General features: G+C 47.4%; 1 protein-coding gene across 20 annotated transcripts in view; it reads left to right on the forward strand.

The window, feature by feature from the left end:
* The window catches only part of LOC121589001 (protein groucho-like), a 193,981-nt gene that overhangs the window by 125,844 nt on the left and 49,335 nt on the right, over nt 1-18,802 (forward strand). For all 20 annotated transcript variants that reach the window (XM_041907508.1, XM_041907517.1, XM_041907526.1 and 17 more), the window contains one exon: nt 13,981-14,025. In XM_041907508.1, the coding sequence (XP_041763442.1) occupies nt 13,981-14,025 (45 nt within the window). The remainder of the gene's footprint in view (nt 1-13,980; nt 14,026-18,802) is intronic.

An 18,802-nucleotide genomic window follows, 5' to 3' on the forward strand; every position in this document is an offset into this window, starting at 1 on the left:
TCATGAACACCACCACCACCCCTTGCAAAAGACTCCGCTGGGCGTTTCGTGCTCGTCCAAACCACGGACCATTGGGGGAGACTATCCCCAACTTCCGTGTTGCGCTCGCTTTGTTCACATCCGGCAAACATTTTGTTGCACATTGCGCGTGGATTTGTGTCAGATGCAACGAATGGTCCTCGTTGGGTGGGTGTGTGTGTGTGTCCGTGTGTCTGCATCTTCTCACGAAACTGCAATTTGTGTGTGCATCTCGGTAAATGCGAGGTGAAGGTTCAGCTGTTGATGTATCTAGCGATGTACGTGTATGTGTGTTTGAGGTGCACTTCATATCCTTCGCTTTCACCCCATTTTTCTAACGACTCTGTGTGTTCGATGGTGGTGGCTATGTGAGCACCATCTCCCGCTCGTTGCTTCTTTTGCAATGATCAGTAATGATGCCGATGCTGCTGCTACATCGGTGGTCGCCGATGACGATGATGATGGTTATGGTGTAGACTAGATGCATGGTTCACCCGATGGTGTCATGGTGTGTTTCTGCTTGCATGTTTCCCAACGACCGACAGAACGGAACACACCCGACAGGCATCGGCATCAAGGATCAAGGCACACGAGGATCCAACCCACATACCGACAGAAGGAGAAAGGAAGATGGGGTTGGCGTTAGTACGCCAAGAGGATTGCATCATTGCAACCAGCATACGGGATGTGCCAGTTAGCGAAAAGGCAACAGCAGAGAGAGAGAGAGAGAGAATGAGCAAACAGACTGTAAATATTTTTCCACAGATTGTGCCCCCGTTTTTTCAAAAGCGTCTCTTCATCCAAAACCTCCAGCAAATCTCGTTCCACACATCATTCCTCCCTTTCGTTTCCGGCAGTGGTGTTCTGTTGGCCAGCCGCAACATTTTCACACATCGTAACTTTAAGCATTCCATACTGGTGTACACTACAACTACCCTTTTGCTCTCACACTTTTTCGTCCTTGCGGATGAGGGAAAGGAAGAACAAAATGCTTGCGTACACAACACACACACCGCTGTTCCCCCCTATCAGCACACAGCAGTGAAATCGATGATCGTATGTTGCTTTTTATTCGATACATCAGCTCACAGGAGCGGCATCTAATCGAACGATACATTCTTACCGGATGTTCCCTTCCATTAGTTCCGGACCAAAGCGGACGATGGAGCGCGGTAGCGGAGGCGGTGGTGTATGAAAATACATTCCACTTTTCCTAGGATGCATCGTGCTTCCGTATTCCACCGTGTACTGGTGGAAGCACATTCACACACCCCTCAGGGATAGAGAAGGAAAGAGCATGGTGGGGAAAAAAACTTAAAACTAAAATTAAACCACCCATACATGGGGATGCATATGTGTTGGGACCATTCTGCATTCAGCTGCTGCTGGTTCGAAGCCGCAACAACAACCACACGAAGTAACCGCCTCGGCTCTACAAGCCCTGCCGCCTGCCAGCCACTTCGTCGCACTTCCTTTTCACCATACTTAACACCGCTTAGCCTGTTTCGAATGCACTGGCACCGCCCCCTGTTGGGTTGGTGTTTTATTTTTTTCCTATTCGTCTCCTAGGGATGGTTGTTGCTATCATCCGTACGATTACAACGTAACACAGCAGCAGGGGGAAGTAAGAGCAACGGTGTTCCGGTATATTAATGCATTTTAGGATGCATTCCGCTTCTCGCAACCTCACCGACTTTTTGCGGGGCGACAGGGACCGGTTGAAAGGACGGCACAGACAGACAGACACACAGTCAGACAACTCTTGTAGCTCTGGTGAACACTGTTCGGGAACACTGCCGGCACAAAACCACATCCGATGTTTCTAAGTGCACCCGGTGCACCCAGGCAACCACTCAGAATTGTTCCGGGTTTTTTGGAGAAGCAGAATGGCAGCAGGTTGGGGTGTAGTAGGCAGCGCGCACACACTCGTACGTGGAAAACTAGTTCGTTTCGTGCGCCGAGAGTACGAAATGTTTCAGCATATCCTCTTCTGGGTGTCTGGAAAGGATGCGCGCTGCGAGCTACGAAAGTGGAATGGAAAGGTGCTTGTAGATTCTTTTACCCTTTCTTTCCGCGGTGCCCGAACCCAGGAGTCAGCATCCAGGCACACTTTAGTGAATCTTTCGGAAGAAATTAGTTTCCTCGGGGCACTGTGGCGCTTCGTAGCAGTGTAGGTGGCGTGAGGCTAGTGCCTGGGATTGCACCTCTCGACCATCTGTGGCTAACCAAGGTTATGCCGGAACGATCTAGGAAGGTCAGCTAGGACTCTCTGTCTCCCTCTCTATCTCTATCGCGCACTCGGTAGTAAGAAGTGGTAGTACCGCCGGTTGCAGAGCATCATCGGTCAGAAGCCACTTCATAGAAGCGAGCCAGCTTGTTTCGTGATAAGTGGGTTAGGGCATCATCGTCGTACCACTTGTGCGCCGCGCAAGCCATCTCCCAGCGTTTCACCACATTATGCAGGCATACCATCTATTGGCTTCTCAATAATCAGCAGCAGTAGCCCGTGCAGCAGTAGACGGGGAAGCACGGGTGCACGGGTCGGTGTAAATTTACTACCAAGAGCACATGTTGCCTTTGCGTGTTCTGTGTGTTGTTTTGGAAGCTTGATGCGTCTCGCTTTACCAGTCCGTAAGAAGTGGACGATAATGGGAAAAGAGGGATGGCAGGCGGTGTAAGTACCGCAAAATATGCTGCCTAATTGTTTGCACGTGTGTGTGTGCTGCAGGTGTGTGCTGAAGGTGAAGGTGATAACAAGACGGGATTGCGCAGCGGAGCAAATTTGTTCGTAATGAATTTTTCACTTCAGTGTTTGGATGCAAACCGACAATTTCCATTAATAATGCTCGCTCTGACCACTTGTGTGCCCAGAAAAGGCTTGCCAATTCATACTCATAAATCATGAAATCAAATAAAAGAAAAACGCTGCATTTAAAATGTAAACGGAGCAGGGATAGGAAGCTTCCGTCGTCTGGCTGTGAATGGTGGCCAGCAGACTTTAACCTGCCCTTTTCACGTTCACTTGATAGGAAGGATAACTGTTAGGATGTGAATACCGATATTTACTACCCATCGGAGGATGAAATTGAAAAAAAGAAAGGAAAGCAACATATGTGGTATGTGGTGGTAGTCTTTTATTGGCTCCGTATGGAGCAGGCGGGTTGGGGGTGTGTAGCGAGACGTGATGTATGCAAATGGAGATAAGTTGTAGATTCATACAGAATTCATATATTTTACTGTTCGTTTGTTGTTTCGTTTACTCTTCGTCCCTCCCTCAAATGCCGACTTGAGGATTGAGCGCGCATATGGTTGCAGCACGAACTGAAGCGAGAACGATCGATGACAGCCAGCCAGTAGAAGAGGTTATTGGGAAAATGATACGAAATTGTGCATCTTTGCATTCCATTCACCTAGAAACAGCTGCTGCTGCAGTGCTTTGTGGACAGGAAGAGGGAAGCTTTCGAATGTTTGCCTGAAGGATCGTTACCATTCATGGGCTATTTGCATAGAATACTATGCTTGTTCAACAATGCATTTCTATCATTTTTGTTATTTTCTTTCGTATTTTTTTCTGTTGTTAATTTACGATAAAATTGCTCGCATGTTTTACTGTAAAAATGACTTTTTGAAGAAAAAAAACAAATGTTTAAATTTTATATCAATTTAACACACCCCACAAACCTTACTTTTCTACCGTCTTACGGTGTTTTTAACGTGTCTCGGCCTTTTACTCAAAGCTTGACACTTTATTTTCATTTTTAACTCAATGCGATAATAATTCATAATAACTTTATTATGCCCGGCGGGAGAAATTTATCATACGTTTCATGCATTCTTTTTGCAACATATTCCTTATTATGTCATTTACCCAATTTCCGCGCTCAGGGGTGCTGCAGGGGTGGGTGTGTCAGTGTCAGTCAGCCAGCCATTTCAACGCGACTAGTGGGCAATACAAATTGACGCACACAGTTTTCACTCACCGGGCTTGGCTGGTGGTAGCGAACCTGAAAGAAACATAAAACTTTAGAAAACGCGAAATGGCCCCACCGGTCGGGTTCCGTGATCATGGTCCGCTCGTGTTCGTGGCCAACCCACGAGCGGCGGTGGTTCGTGTGTGTACCGTTCGATGGGGGGTAGTAGCAATAATTTTATTCTTTATGCAAATTTAAGCATAACACCCACCCGTTATGGATCGTTCCCAGCGCCGTCATCTTCAAGTCTCAGCTGGGGTGGCGTACAGGGTGGGGTAGTCATGGCCTATGCCCTCGCTGCAACTCGAGCGTCGGTCCAAAAAAGGTACTCTAGATGAGAAGGGCACGTCGACTTTCGATGACGCCTCTTTAATATTCTACTCTACGGGGAAAATCTCCACCATAGTAGACCATCAAGTCCCGGTCGTCCTCCCGGTCCCGTTCCGGAAGTGGTTGTAAGTGATGAAAATGACAGTGAACATTTTGACCTCCTCGCGTTCATCCGACGGCGCTCCACTGACGTGAAAGCTGGCGAACGAATAGAAACGTTTTCTCAACGCGAGCCAAAACCTTCTGCGACCTTCTGCGATGAGTTGGTTAGTTTGGCGGTAGCAAGAAAAGTGGAACTGGTACGGCTATTATTATTTTACGAGATTTTCACACCGCCTATACTGTACACCCGGGCGGAGAGTGTCGTTGGCGAAGGGAAATGAATCGTTTCATTATTGTATTCTTTCAGACAGCACAGCGTGTCAATATAGCTGTGGGAATAAGCAAAGCAAATCAAATTTAAATAATATACAGGAAATGAATGGTGAAAGGTAAACAATTACATCAAGGTTAACCTCCTTCTGACGTACACATAGTTATGTTGTATTCGTATAACTAATAAAACCCTCCCATCCATCCGAGTTGCAAAAAGCCTACAAGGAGTGGAATGAAGGTGTCTGGTCTTAATTATTTTACCCTGCATATTCATTGTTCCGTAGGCTGTATTTGCTGGTTTTAGTATTCTTTACTGCAGCGTCTCGGTACAGACCATAAAATAATGCGTACATATCAGCAGACGATGGAAGCGCCCAGCCTCTCATCTATTGCAGATAGTATCTTCGCAGAGTGTAGCGTTCGTTGTGAGTCTGCTACTCGTAATATAGCCTTTTTACTGTCGTACAACGACGGAGGGTTTATAGTATGAGTTCACCTTTCTTTTGTGGTTGGTTGCTGCATAAACATGCGGTGGTAACAACTATATGTGGCATTTTTCACGCTACTATATGTGCGAGGTGAAAGTGTCAGACAGATGGAATGCGATGCATAGAAAGAGAGGCACACAATATAAAACAGGTAGGATTTGGTTGATAACAACGGATATGGGGTTGTTGGAGCAACTACAAGCTTGATTCTTTCCCAGTGTGATTAGATACAGTGCGAATAATGGTATAAACACTTTGTACAGAAAATACCTATTTCTTTTGGTGCGTGTTTTGAGAAAAATAAACAGATCTCATAAAGATATTAATATTATTGCCTGATGGTTTTCTTCCCGAGGATTTGTTTGTGTATTCAGAAAGGGGCGATCCTAAATAACGACCAGTTCAAATAACCCCATCTGGCGGTGCGTAAATGTACTATGTCATATTAAGACACATTTATTTAACCTAATGTGTTATCAATTGTTTAAACATTTCCAAATCTCAAATGCCCCATGTTTAGCATGGTTTTAATACATATTTCATTTAAATAGGTTGCAAGGTAGCGAAAGTAAAAGTAAAGCATCCTTTATTGTGTAATACTGCACACACCTGTATAATAATGCCAATTAAAACTCAAAAGCAATAAAAATGAATGCATGTTTTATGATAGTACTAGCCTTAACTAGTACGATGTACCAATTTTGCATTTCTAGAATTCGAAACGAACTTCCTTAATTGAACCAAGCAATTATATTTATGCAATAAGCAATTCCGTTTGACTTTCCGTGTTGGTAGTAATTGGAACGAGTCGGTTTAAAATTCTTTGGCTTTCCCTCGGCGCAAGCCAGTGTTCGATCACCGTTGCAGCGAGAAGCATCTCAAGTGCTCGAAAAATGGAAACCCATATCGGAAAGCAACATTCGCTGGAACGCTTTCAAGCGATGGTAGCTTGGCAGAACCGTGTACTGGCCGTGTTCGGGTGCTACATATATCTCAGCAAAGAGCGAGTGTCTTACCGCATCGTGCCGATCTGCTTTATGGCCAGCTCCTTCGTCTTGCTGTCGCTGTACAGTGCGGTCCAAGCCTGGGGCAATATGGGTCAGGCTGTGCTGAGCATTGTGGTCCTCTTCTATGGCATCGTCGGTGTGACACGGTTGGCGGTAGCGATCAGCAATCCGGCCGGTTGCTACCGCTCGATTCAGATCGCCGAGGAGATGTACCAACGTGCCAACGGATCGAATCCGGCGGAATGCAAAGTTCTTGCGAAGTACACCGACCTGTTCTGTAAAAGTGTGCAACTGTACACCGTTTGCTTTGTGCTGAGCGTGGTAGTGCTTACGCTGATGCCCTTTGCGTTATATCTACTGCGTGGCGAGCGTTACTTGCCGTTGGGGATCGTGCTACCCTTTACTGCTGAAACGGATGCTTTCGGGTTTTGGTGCACACTCGCCGTGCAGCTAGCGTACATGTACACTGGTCCTTTTGCGCTGATTCCGTCACAGAACATATACTTTGCGTTTGTGTTTAACATTTGCCTGCAGTACGAGCTGCTGATTGAGCGGTTGAAGCAGTTGGATGAAATGATTCGAAGCTCCAACAACCTAAAGCTGACCGTGCGCGATCAGTTGGTGAAGATCATTCAGCTTCAGCAAGAGTCCACAAAGTATGCAACCGGATCGAGGGTTTCGAAGAAAAGCAAAATATTAAGGCTGGCAAAATATTAATGCATCCTATTTTACAGCTACATTACGCACATTGAGCGCTTTTATCAGCTGCAATCGTTCGTGGAGTTTCTGTGTAATTCGCTGCAGGTTGCGCTGACGTTGAACGAATTACATCGTGTATGTTGGTCTCGAGACACTCCATCCCCTTTGTGTGGTCAATCATATCCTTACTGGCGTTTGTATTTCAGAACTTTTGGTTGCCAGGATTGCTCATACTACCGATTGCAGTGATGCAGATGCTTATCCTATGCTCCTTGGGGACGCTGATTGAGCTGAAAAGCGATCAGTTCAAGGATCAGCTGTACGATATAGCCTGGCCCGAGATGGACCTACCGGAACAGGGTATGTTCAAGTACGTGCTGAAAAGTGCGCAGCAACCTACACAACTGACGTGTGGTCGGTTCGCCGTTATCAATATGAACCTGTTTCTGGCGGTTTGTATGCGTTGTGTAGGAATAGCAGACGGCAGCAGATGAATGAAATTAATGCAAGACGCTGTACGATTTCGTTTCAGATTCACAAAAAGATTTACTCATTCTTTATGATGCTGCAAAACATGTAGGACAGTCGGACAAGATGCCGTAGTTTCACTAGTAGCACGAGATTTTTGCCAATAATAAAGCAACACCGTAGTGTACAGAACTGTTGATGCGTAAACTTCCCTCTATACAAGTCACCGAAATCAGTTTGATGTGCAAGTTATGCGACAGCTCTGTAGTTCCACGGTCCCGTTCCTTCGTTGTACTTCGCATAGATTGTTTTGGGTGTTATCAATTCAATGTGCAAAAAATGGAGAAAAAACAAACTTCTCGCCCATTTCGAGCTGATTGGAATGTTGATCCTGCTGCTCGTGCTGGTTCTGGGTGTTCCCCCTTAGCATCTGGCTGTTAAATCCTTCATTTGATGGCATTTTTTTTGTTAGTGTTGTTTTCTTTCTGATTTTGCGTGAACCACACACAAACTCTCAGATTCGATTGCATTTCACTGCGACCATACCAGCCCAAACCGAGACATGATGATGGTATGCGCTAGCATGTACGCCCAGAGCTCGGTCCCGGCTGATACATAAACTAGCACAACGCATGGTGAAGCGATGCGTGCGCTGGAAGGGCGGGGATCGGTGCTCCCCCTTGCCTGCCCTTTCACATGTGCCGAGCATTTTTCACCCCTCCCCCATCGGAGGAAATCGCATTCGCGCATTCCGTAGTGCGTAATATACCGACCACGGCTTCACGGTTCCAATGTTCCATGATATGCATCTTGGTTGTGGTGCCACCGGGCTGCCATTCGCTTGCTCTACAGCCAGCCCACACGCGCGCGCGTTGGATGATGCGTTCGAACAGAGTGCACTTCCTGCTGCCACATGATATAAGCATCGACGGTGGTACGGTGTGTACGGCCCGCGTTGTTCGATCCGCGCTCTTATTGGTGCAATTTCATCGGCCTGCCTGTGCGACGGCACACTGTGGGCGAAATGTTTCTCGAGCACAACCCAGCCCTGGCCCAGCGCTCAAACGAGGCAAAGGACACTGCCACAACCGCCTCTAAACCACGGCTCGCTGTGTGCCGTCCTCCATCGCTTCAAAGCGGCTGGTGGATGAAGCGCGGCAGGCAGACAACGAGAGAAGAGAGTGTGCTACAACGGCAACGGGATCACATGCGTCGTGTGTACACGGTGGATGGAGGTTAGAGGTTAGAGCAGCATAAAATACGAACTCTATCATCGGGCGAACGAAGCGGGCAGGGCAATAGATGGCGAATCTATCCTTCCCCTCGTGCGTCGGTATCCATCCGTTTGAATCTTCAGCCTTTATGCTGCTGACGATAGCACGAGGACGATGGGCTCGAAACGCATCTAGCCGCACATCTGTGCGAGCCTCACAGAATCTCTTTCTCTGTGCGTGTCCGTGATCTCGCCATTGGTGTAGCCCATTGCCCATTGTACACGAGGGAGTGTGGGAGTACCATCAACAACAGGCAAAAAAACACCCTGGATTAGGGAACCAGGACCGGGCCTCATGTTAAGCGGGGGTACGCAACAAAAACAGGAAAGGACTTGAAGCCTATGGAAGAACGTAAAGCATCGTGTCTCTTTCCATCTCGCATTGCGAATGCGAAATGGCAGGCTTGCGTGGAGATTGAAATGGTAAATGAAATGAAAATTTGGTACTTGGTTCTCTGGGACCGGGGCTCGGGTGTGATGGAATGGGAGAAAAGCTTTTTTCCCAACTATCCTATGCCGTCCCGCGCTGCAGTCGTTTGTGAAAATATGAGTTTTCTAGAAAGCGCTACACCGACCGCTCGCCAGCCCTTCCGCTTTTTTGTACCATGTCACGGAAAACCGGAAGGATTGTCTGTTTGTTGATGTTGCTGTTCGTCTGATGTGTGCTTGGGTGGTGGTGTGGAGGGTGGAGAACCGTACTGTCATTTGGTTTTTTGTCCTGGTCCATCGTTCAAAACGCAGACCGAGGTGAGAGAGCACTGTGGGCTGTGAAACGATATGCCACCGATTCATCGGAATTTTCTCCACTCTATCTGCGTATCCACAGGATCTGTGTAGGTTCTGGGGTTGGACGTGGTGGGTGTGTTCGTGGCTCTTCCTGTTCATGAAGTCGTGGAATACGTTTTCGTTGGGCGCGCGAGAATCGATTGCGAACCCGTGAGGGACATGTGGGGGAAAGAGTGAAGGAAAGGCACTTTTGTGTGTATGTGAGTTTCACATAGCACGCACTAACACACACACACAGACCTTCCTCTCGCGTATCTTCTGTGCGCCAGTGCGCATCACGGGGAGGGAGCGCGGGTTCGTTAGAGCGAAACCGTTTCTCGTCGTTCGGTGAAGGCTTGGAAACCCTGGGAAAACATTTCCCGCAATATCACCAACGGGGTTGGTTTCTCTCTTTTTTTCTGTACATGTACAAAGATAGCGCATCGGAGCACCAGTTAGTGTGTGTGTGTCGTACGCACTTTTCCCCCGCTTGGTGTGCCCTGACGCTAAGTGATAGGAGCAAAAGGTCGGGTCGCCAGATTACGGATTGAACAAATTCCATAACGTTGGCCAAAGGATTCGTTTACGTCCGGGGGAGGAGGAGAGTTTGGAAGCGGGACGATCTTCCACCGTGTAGGGGGTGGGGAGGGGGCTCAATGGCCACAACGCAAACCATGTGCACAACGAGAACCACCGGACCCCGGGTTCGTTGGCGTAACAACAACACGTTTGAATTGCAGTTGTGGAGCTGGCTGGCAAAGGGAAGGGAGAGCACAACTGCACACGGAAGGATCGGGCGTTAGTCTGCGGATGCTGCGGGTTAGCTGTGGTAGGGGAGGGGGAGGATACGTTTGTTTCTGCAGAGGGAGATTTTTGTTTTGCGTGAAAACCCTGACGGTGTGGTTCGTCGTTCGTCGCCGTGCGGTTTTCCTTTTGTTTCCCTTTCCCTATAGTATACATGTGGGAAAAGGGTTTGTGTGGGTGTGTATAGATGAACAGGATTCTCGCATGGGAGTGGTATGCTCAGTGTTGCGTATTTATACAGTATTAATTATAAATTTATCGCTGCAATCCGATCTCTCTTGGGCGACCCTCTTTGCATTTGCCAAATAAAGTCGACGCTGCGGAAAGGTACCACCGTAGAAAGGAAAGATGGTGATTGCAAGGCGCACCTTTAGTATCGTGCTCTGTGTTCAGAGAATGTCTGTGCTGTTCCTTGTATTAGATTTTAATGCATTAGATTAATTTTGTTGTGTATTAAATGAAAACAGGGCTGTACAGGAATTCCCCGATATACGCGGTATTCGATGTACGCAATTTTCTTTATTGGACAGTTCTTTGAGCAAATTGTACTGATTTGACACAAAAAATGTCAAATATAAAATAATTTCCCTTTTGGTGGAATTTTAAAAACCAACTTAAAAGGTAATATAATCTTTAGTTATAATCAGATCAAATAACTAACACAGTGGCTAAAACCTACCACTTAAAGCAAAATTATGCGAAAATTAGCTATAATTTGACTGAAAATCTCGAAATTCGACTTACGCTAATACTCGAGATACGCTATTGCCTGCGGTCCGCATTAATAGCGTATATCGGGAAATACATGTACTATCATTTGCATTATTAAATTAAATTATTAAATATTACTCATTACAAATAGGAACAAGAATTATACTGCATGTCCTATAATCATATCCTTACTCTGTTTAGTAAAAGCAATATCCAGAACATTTAAAATAACTATATAACTAAAACTAATATAACTAATAACTAAAAATCGATCGAAATGAAAGGTGAGTTTGTTTTTCATGTCTTGAGTTTGTATTTCGATCATTGGAGACTTTTGTTTGATCATTTTTGCATTCGCTCCTGCGTAAAGTTGTTGTTTATCGTATGAAAGTGTCAAGTACTTACTATATATTTGTAACTACTCCTAAGTTTCGCGAATACTGCAATAACATTGGAGCTTGCTTTTGCTTGTTAAATTATCGAATTAAAGACCAAACGAATCTATACGAATTTTAAACACGTGTTTGATTAGGCACTGCGTGTCTATGTGCTTGCCGGATATTTGATCCTGCAAGACGCATCCATGGATTATTAACGAAAGATGGCGTAGATAATGCTGGTAATCCAGATGCGTAAATACTTGCGTCTTCTTCATTTTCTTCAAGCTAAGTAAAGCAAAAGAAGCTTTTTGTGGTTACCTCTCAATGAGTGAAAGACATCTTAACGATAAAATCTCTGCATACACAATTGTCACTCGAGCAGCGAGGGATGGTGCGGAACAGCAAACGTAATACAAACGAAATCATCCCAAAATGAAGCAGCAAGGAAAGGGAAGGCGTCACGGGGAATTGCCGTATGACAAGGCGCTGCGCAATCAAATCCAATCAAATTCGCATTCAGAGCGATAGGAATAATTTTGAATATTATTTATTCGATGCGGCACCCGCCACCCGCGTGTTCCTCACGGTGTACATCATGGTCGTCTGTGTGTTTGCGCCTGGATGTCGATCTGCTGTGCTCCTCTGGGTGGCCAGCCGCGGGAGGGGGGGGGGGGCATGCGGGAATCTCGCTGATCGATGATGATGTGCCCGATGCGTGGCTGGCGGTGGTGGTGTTGCCCCAATAGAGCAGGAAACGCGGTGCAAGCGCATGACGCAGCGCCAAGTAACGGGATGGATATATTCTGGGAAATTGTAAATTTCACCCGTCAGCGTGTGTTTGTGTGTCGGCAAAGTTTGCTCGAAATGTACTCAAATATTGGTCCGTGCCTATCCGTCACGGGCTCGCGCCCGGTCTGTGTGTTGCCCGTTTCCACCGCAACACGGTTCGGGCAGAGAGGTTCGTGCATAAAATTCAGCCCTATTTGATTGGATCGACACTCGCGCTTGTGCGCTGTGTGCGAGACCTCACTTGTCGAATTTATCGACATCTTTTCCGATCCGGATGATGTGATTCGTTTTGCGGGAGGAAAAGGTAAGGTGGTTATGATGTGTGGAAGGGGCAGTCGCTCGGGATCACTTTCGTCCGACGGAACCTCAAAAATCCTCTCGAACGGTGCGGGCAACTCGGATGCACACAGTTTTGGGGCAACGGTGCAGAATTGGTACATTCATCTTTCATGTTTCGATCTGTGCGTTCCTGCTCAACCCCACTACTGTCGTTCTGATGCAAGCTGCATAAATGCAGTTCTAGCAAATATTCAAACATGTATTCACGTATGCATCGTGTGTGAGCCTGAGTGTGATGGGGGGAAGAGGAAAGGATTTTGCGGCCACCCGCGCCTGTATGTGCCAATCGGAAGTGGAAATCGAAGCGAAATGATTGTGAAATTATTATCATCATTCGCACAAATCGCACTCTCTTCTGCTCTATAAGGTGCTCGGATCGCAATATGAACTGTTGTACACAGTCTCATACACTCTCATACACACAAATACACCGGCACATACATTTGCCGGCATCAGGGACGCCTATCAGCTTTCAATTCCACTTCGATTTGCTCCGGTGTTTATCCTCCATTTGCATTCCCATTTGGTTGACCGTCGCATTCCCGCTTCTTCATGTTAGATGTGTGTGTGTGTGCTGTTGCTGTTACCACCGGAAGTCGCTGCTGCGGTGCAGCAACGGGGTTGTCGAAGGTACGAGCGCAATGAAGCTGGTTATAAATAAAATATTTGGAAAATTAAATGCAATTTTCTCCACCCTCCCTCTCGCTGCATGAGGAAAAGGAGTGGGACTGTGTGTACTGGTGGGACAATCGGGCAGCGTAGTAGTAGTAGTAGGTAGTAGCTGGATACCAATCCATCTATCGTCCTTTTGGTGCCCGACCAGGTACCTGACTCGAGCAAACTCTTCCACCTTCACGATGCAGATGGGCCAGGGCAAGCATATAGCGAACCGATCGTCGTCCTCTCTTTCCATCTCTCTCTCTGACCCCTCTCTTTCTCACCACACAACTAGTGTGGTTGATGTTACGGAATGAGCATGCCAGACTGCTGTTAGTTTGCTGACTTTCTGTCCTCGGGCACGGCAGCAGGCGAGAGGAGGAGATCGTACGGTCGTGCCGGGACTTCAGCAAAAGGTGCAATTAGACACCCGGTTTTCTACCACCTGCCTCCTGCATCCTGGCATCCGATCCGGTCCGTTCGAGTGGTCAGTCGCGCACTCATGTACGTCGGATAAAAATAACAGTCATTATCAGCTTTTATATGAAAGCTGTGCTTCGTCCGGTGTGTGGATGTTTGCGCGCCTATGTGGCGATGTGGCAAATCGTGAAGGTATTTAATTGCACCCTCCCCCCCCCCCCCCCTCCCCAACACACGTCGAGGCGACGACCACAAATGATCGTCGTTGTGTATTATGCATCGTGTGCCATACGTGGAGCGTTGATGTCAAGTATTGAGTTCTTCGCGAACCATTGCACATGGTTAGAATAGTTGAACAAGGGAATACAGAATTTGCTTAATTATTTGATAAGTTGATGTATCATTGATGGAAGAAATTCCCTTACTTTTTTATGTCTTGAATTTTTTTACATAATAATCATTCATCATTTTTTCTTCTCTTTTCAGTACTACGAGATGTCCTATGGATTGAACGTAGAAATGCACAAACAGGTAAGTGACGCATGCACACTTTACGCTAGCACGAGTTGTTACAGAAGCGTAGAAGAGTAACACTCACAAGATTGCACTTAGTGTAACGTTCCGTGCCTGAAATGGAACGGTTTCTGATCCGCGGATGCGGTGCCACGCGCAATACGTTAACCCTCTGTCCAGAAAGCCCTTATTGTGAGCAGTCAAACGAAGCGAAAGAAATCATCCACGAGCACGGTGATGAATAGACGATGAGCTGAGCTTGAGTTGAAAGTTATTAAATTAAAATAACAGTAATAACAGCTTCCACGAGCACAGCACAGCGGGTTGGGAGGCGTCAGCTTAGGGGTCGTCTGGGGAGCCTCATAAAACCGTGGCACAAGAACCCTGCAACTACGCAAAGTGACTTTCGTCCTCGCTGTCTATGTTCGGGTCCTTTTTTATTTTATTTTTTACACCCAGCAGGATGTATATGAAGCGCACACACACACACACACACACACACACACACACACACACACACACACACACACACACACACACACAACACACACACACACACACACACACACACACACACACACACACACACACACACACACACACACACACACACACACACACACACACACACACACACACACACACACACACACACACACACACACACACACACACACACACACACACACACACACACACACACACACACACACACACACACACACACACACACCACACACACACACACACACACACACACACACACACACACACACACACACACAGTATGGCAGCGAGTGGCTTTCTCCGCTACGGTTGACGCCTACACGTTGCGTGCGTGTCTATATGTGTGTATAATTGAAAGGGGTGTAAGGGTGGGTGCGGATGTGGGATTGGTAGAAACCGACGCTGTTCATGAACAGCGAAGCCACGAAATTATCACACCAAGAGAGAGAGAGAGAGCAATCGCTGATGACATTTATGATCTCTCGTGAGTGTACAAAGGACGAAGCAGGCGAAAGAGACAGGAATGGGGTAGGATGGAAAAGTTCTTTTCCATTTAAGATCCCGTTCCCTTCTACATCATAACTTTGGATGAAGCTTTACACCGGCAGCGAGGGAAGCGATGGGAATAAGCCATCGAGTTTACTTAATTATGAGTGTTTTTCCTTGCTCCGCGCGCGTAACGTTCACCAAATGTGGGAGAGACCTGTGCGGTTTACATGCATGCTTCGTTAGTGCTACATAAGTGTGGAGCAAGAGGTTTCAGTTAATTAACAGTCCATTATTCATGTGCTTGATTGAAGATCAATTTTCCTCAAATTTTCTTTGAAATTTCTATTCAACAGATAAAAATGAATTATCAAAAACAGTTTAATGGAATTTAAAATATATGTTTCCAAAATACCTTATCCACCATCCCATGGCAAAGGGACAAATCAACCTCACACCGGAAAGGATGTGCTCGTTAGGCGTAGCGTGAGGTCTCGCGATACAACCACCAACACCAACTGCTCCTCCTCTGTCCGGCAATGCTTGATTTCGTTGTGGCAGTGTGTGGTGACGCATGGGTGGCAAAAGACATAACGCCGCCATTCCTTGTGCGCCAGTGTGCGCTGTCGAAGGAAAAACATAAATCCCCGCAACCCCCGTGCGATACGGACCCTGCAACCCAAACTCGATTATAATTCTCTTAGCATTCTCGTTTTGCACCGAAACACGCACCCTTATTGTCCGTGGTCGCTCTGTTGGCGCTTTTGTCTTGCGAGCGCATGGTGCACGACCGGTGGCGGAAGGAAAGTAGCATTTTCCTCCAAACCCCCCACAACGCTAGGGAAAACTCGCTGCTCTGCTGTAGACCGCCGCACTGGGTTCTTCATTCCTTTGCCAACAATTTGGCACGGAAGCGGAAGTGCTTGATTTCATTGCCTTACTTTCTTCGGGCTTAAGATGCCTGCGCCACGGTTTACGGTTGGGAAAGATGTTTATGTTGCCCTGCTGCTGTTGCTGCCAACACATTGCCATCCGTGTCCCGTGCCAGTCCGCCTGCGCTAGCCTACCTACCACTCTTATCGAGAGCATCGAAGTGCACAAAGTAGAAAATGTTTCCCGAAGAGAGGGACGGTGGGGGATCCCAACTAAATAGAAAGAGAGAGAGAGTGCGAGCGAGCAGATGGATGAAAGGCTGTGGCGAAGACACCGAGAAAACATCCCCAAAACCCCCGCCTGAGTCTCCGGGCCGTATCCTGGCCCGGTCGTGGCGTGTGAAGCGTGCTCGAGCGAAGTTGTAAACTGGAATAATAATCAACTCAAGGAAGTCGTCAACCGCTCAACGAAGCGTTGCCTCTCTCGTCTCTTGTGGGTCGGCTCGAGTCCCCTCCTCCCTACGGTTGAGTTCCGGCATCCGTCGAGCAGTTTTCATTCGGTTCAGACAAACTTCAGACATTTCAGGCCGCAAGGGGAAGGGCACGAAAGGGAAAGGCAAGCAGAAGCGAGGGACCATAGAGTCCCATGGGCCGTGTGGTGTGCACGGCACGTTGCAAATGGAATGAATATTGTGTGACGAAGGAGAGGGATCCACTGTTTCACCACTGCTGGAGGGGTGGAGGCGTGTGGCCGGGCGTACATTATACGGCAAATATTCCGACGCCAGTTCTCGGACAAAGTTTTATGCCTTTCGCAGGCGACGAGCCGCAAAAATGTGTTTGTGTGTGTGTGTGTGTGTGTGTGTGTGGAAAGAGTGTTTCACTTGCAAATTTCTTTTGCCTTGCTGCTACACCGTTTTTCCTTTCTTTCCCCGTAGCGATATGCGGGGTTCCCTGTAGACGAGACAGAAAGGGAGAGCAGATTTACAGGGCCACCCATCTCCCCATTCCCCAGGACCACCGCACAAAGTTATGAAAGCCGCGTGGCGTTTGGTTGGTAATGGCGGTGGCGGTGGCAGTTTGTTGTAGACAGCAATAATAATCATATTATACACGGAATCAGATTAGGCGACGAGCGGAACAGAGGCTGGCAGTGGTTGGAGGTATAGCACAGCCAGCCCAGTATGGTGGTATATCAAGGGATGTGCGCTCCACGAGCACAAGGGGAAGGTCTGCTCCGGGATGCGACACGCGGACGGAAGGAATCATTGCCGAAACAAGACTAAATGGTAATTCGATTAGTTTGTTCATTTACTAGTTAGCCCGTGTCAAATGTGTTCGTTGCGGTGGAACAGTTTCCATCGCCGGAACCGCGCCTCCAGCGTCCCTGTTTGTGTCGTCAACCGACTCCCCTTCCCGATGGCCACGAGCGAAACGCGCGCCGTCCGTTTGCAAATGTCGTTTACTGCCGGATGGGATTTCGAGCTGCGTAGTTTCCGGCGTTTTGCAATCAATTGCCAGCCGTAGGGCGGGAAAATGTATGGTCAGTTTGTATGGGTGTGTGTGCGTTGGGTGGATGGCGACAGTGTAAAGCGAAACAGATTTGGTTCGTCCAATTAGCTTGGTTAGCAATCGGGTGAAACTGCGCCACATTCCTTTTCATCTGACACGGGCTGATGGTTTCAAATGATGGATCGATACGGTTAGCTTGCAAAACGCAACCACACACATACCACCACCTCAACTAGAGGCTGATTATCTAATGAAGCAAAAGATTAATGAGACCCAATAAAAATTGAACGAGCTTCAAGATTGGAAAGTTTTCTTAACAAATCAATTAGAACGCGACGAATCAATTAAAAACAATGACGAATCGTTTTGTCCCTCGCAGCGTGTTTTTGGGAGCAACGTGTGCAGCCTCATGCGAGACGAAGCATCGCAAAGAAACTGTGAAAAATGTTCACCTAAAGCATTTTTCCTCAAGCAGCAGCTAATGGTTGGGGAGAGCGAGCCGAAACAGGGGTTAAATAAATGGATGGTGGGTGAAAAAGCCCAAAAAAGGCTTAATATGTACAAGAAAATCGCTCCCCGTTTCGTTTGCCGCACCTCTATCCATCATCCCACCCAAGAGAATTCATTTCAAGCAAGCAAAGTCTTTAAGTGACACAAAAACAAAAAGAAACGCGGCACGTAAATGCGAGCCTCCTCTCTGAGGCGCTCGTTTTGTGCCACACCCGCTCGCTCGCCCGTCGCATCCTGCAGCTGGCAGTATAATTAAAAGGTATAATCACTAGGAAATTATTCAAATAAATCTGATTACCAAAACCTCCGTCTCCCGGGGGACGTTGAGAGCGAGCGAACGAGAGAGTGTGTGTAAGAGAGAGAGAGGGGGAGTGCGCGCGCGATGGTTGAAAACTTTTCCGCTCGATGGAAACCACCGTCCCGCCACCGCTACCAGCTTTTCCATCCACCATGGAATGGGGTGGCTTCCAATTTTCCCTTGTTTGCTCACGAACAAAGTAAAAAAGAGCACACACACACAGAGCGAGAAAACTCCGTAAGGAAACTGCTGCTGCTGCTGCTGCTGTTCCACTCCACATTCTCATTTGCCAGTGGTGTCATTTTTCCAGCGCCGAGTTTTCTACGCGCCATGCACCCTCTCACTCACGCTCCCTCCCTCCCACTTGCGTTTCATCCGGATGGGTGGTATTTTCGCAGATGAAAGAAGTCACAAGTCGCGTGAAAATGATAAAAGCGAGCGGTGGAAAAAGTTATGGGTCTTGGGGCACCTTTTCCGCGCTTCCCCTCCCATCAGATGGTGACCCAAGGGTGGAGGTGTTTGAGTGAGGCGACTTGGGAGAGGTAAAAGTTGGCAGGAATATAAAAACGAGAGGATGACAATATTATAATAGAATACCACCGCTGTCGCA

Source organism: Anopheles merus, chromosome 2R (genome assembly GCF_017562075.2).
Source record: "Anopheles merus strain MAF chromosome 2R, AmerM5.1, whole genome shotgun sequence".
Classification (NCBI taxonomy): Eukaryota; Metazoa; Arthropoda; class Insecta; order Diptera; family Culicidae; genus Anopheles; species Anopheles merus.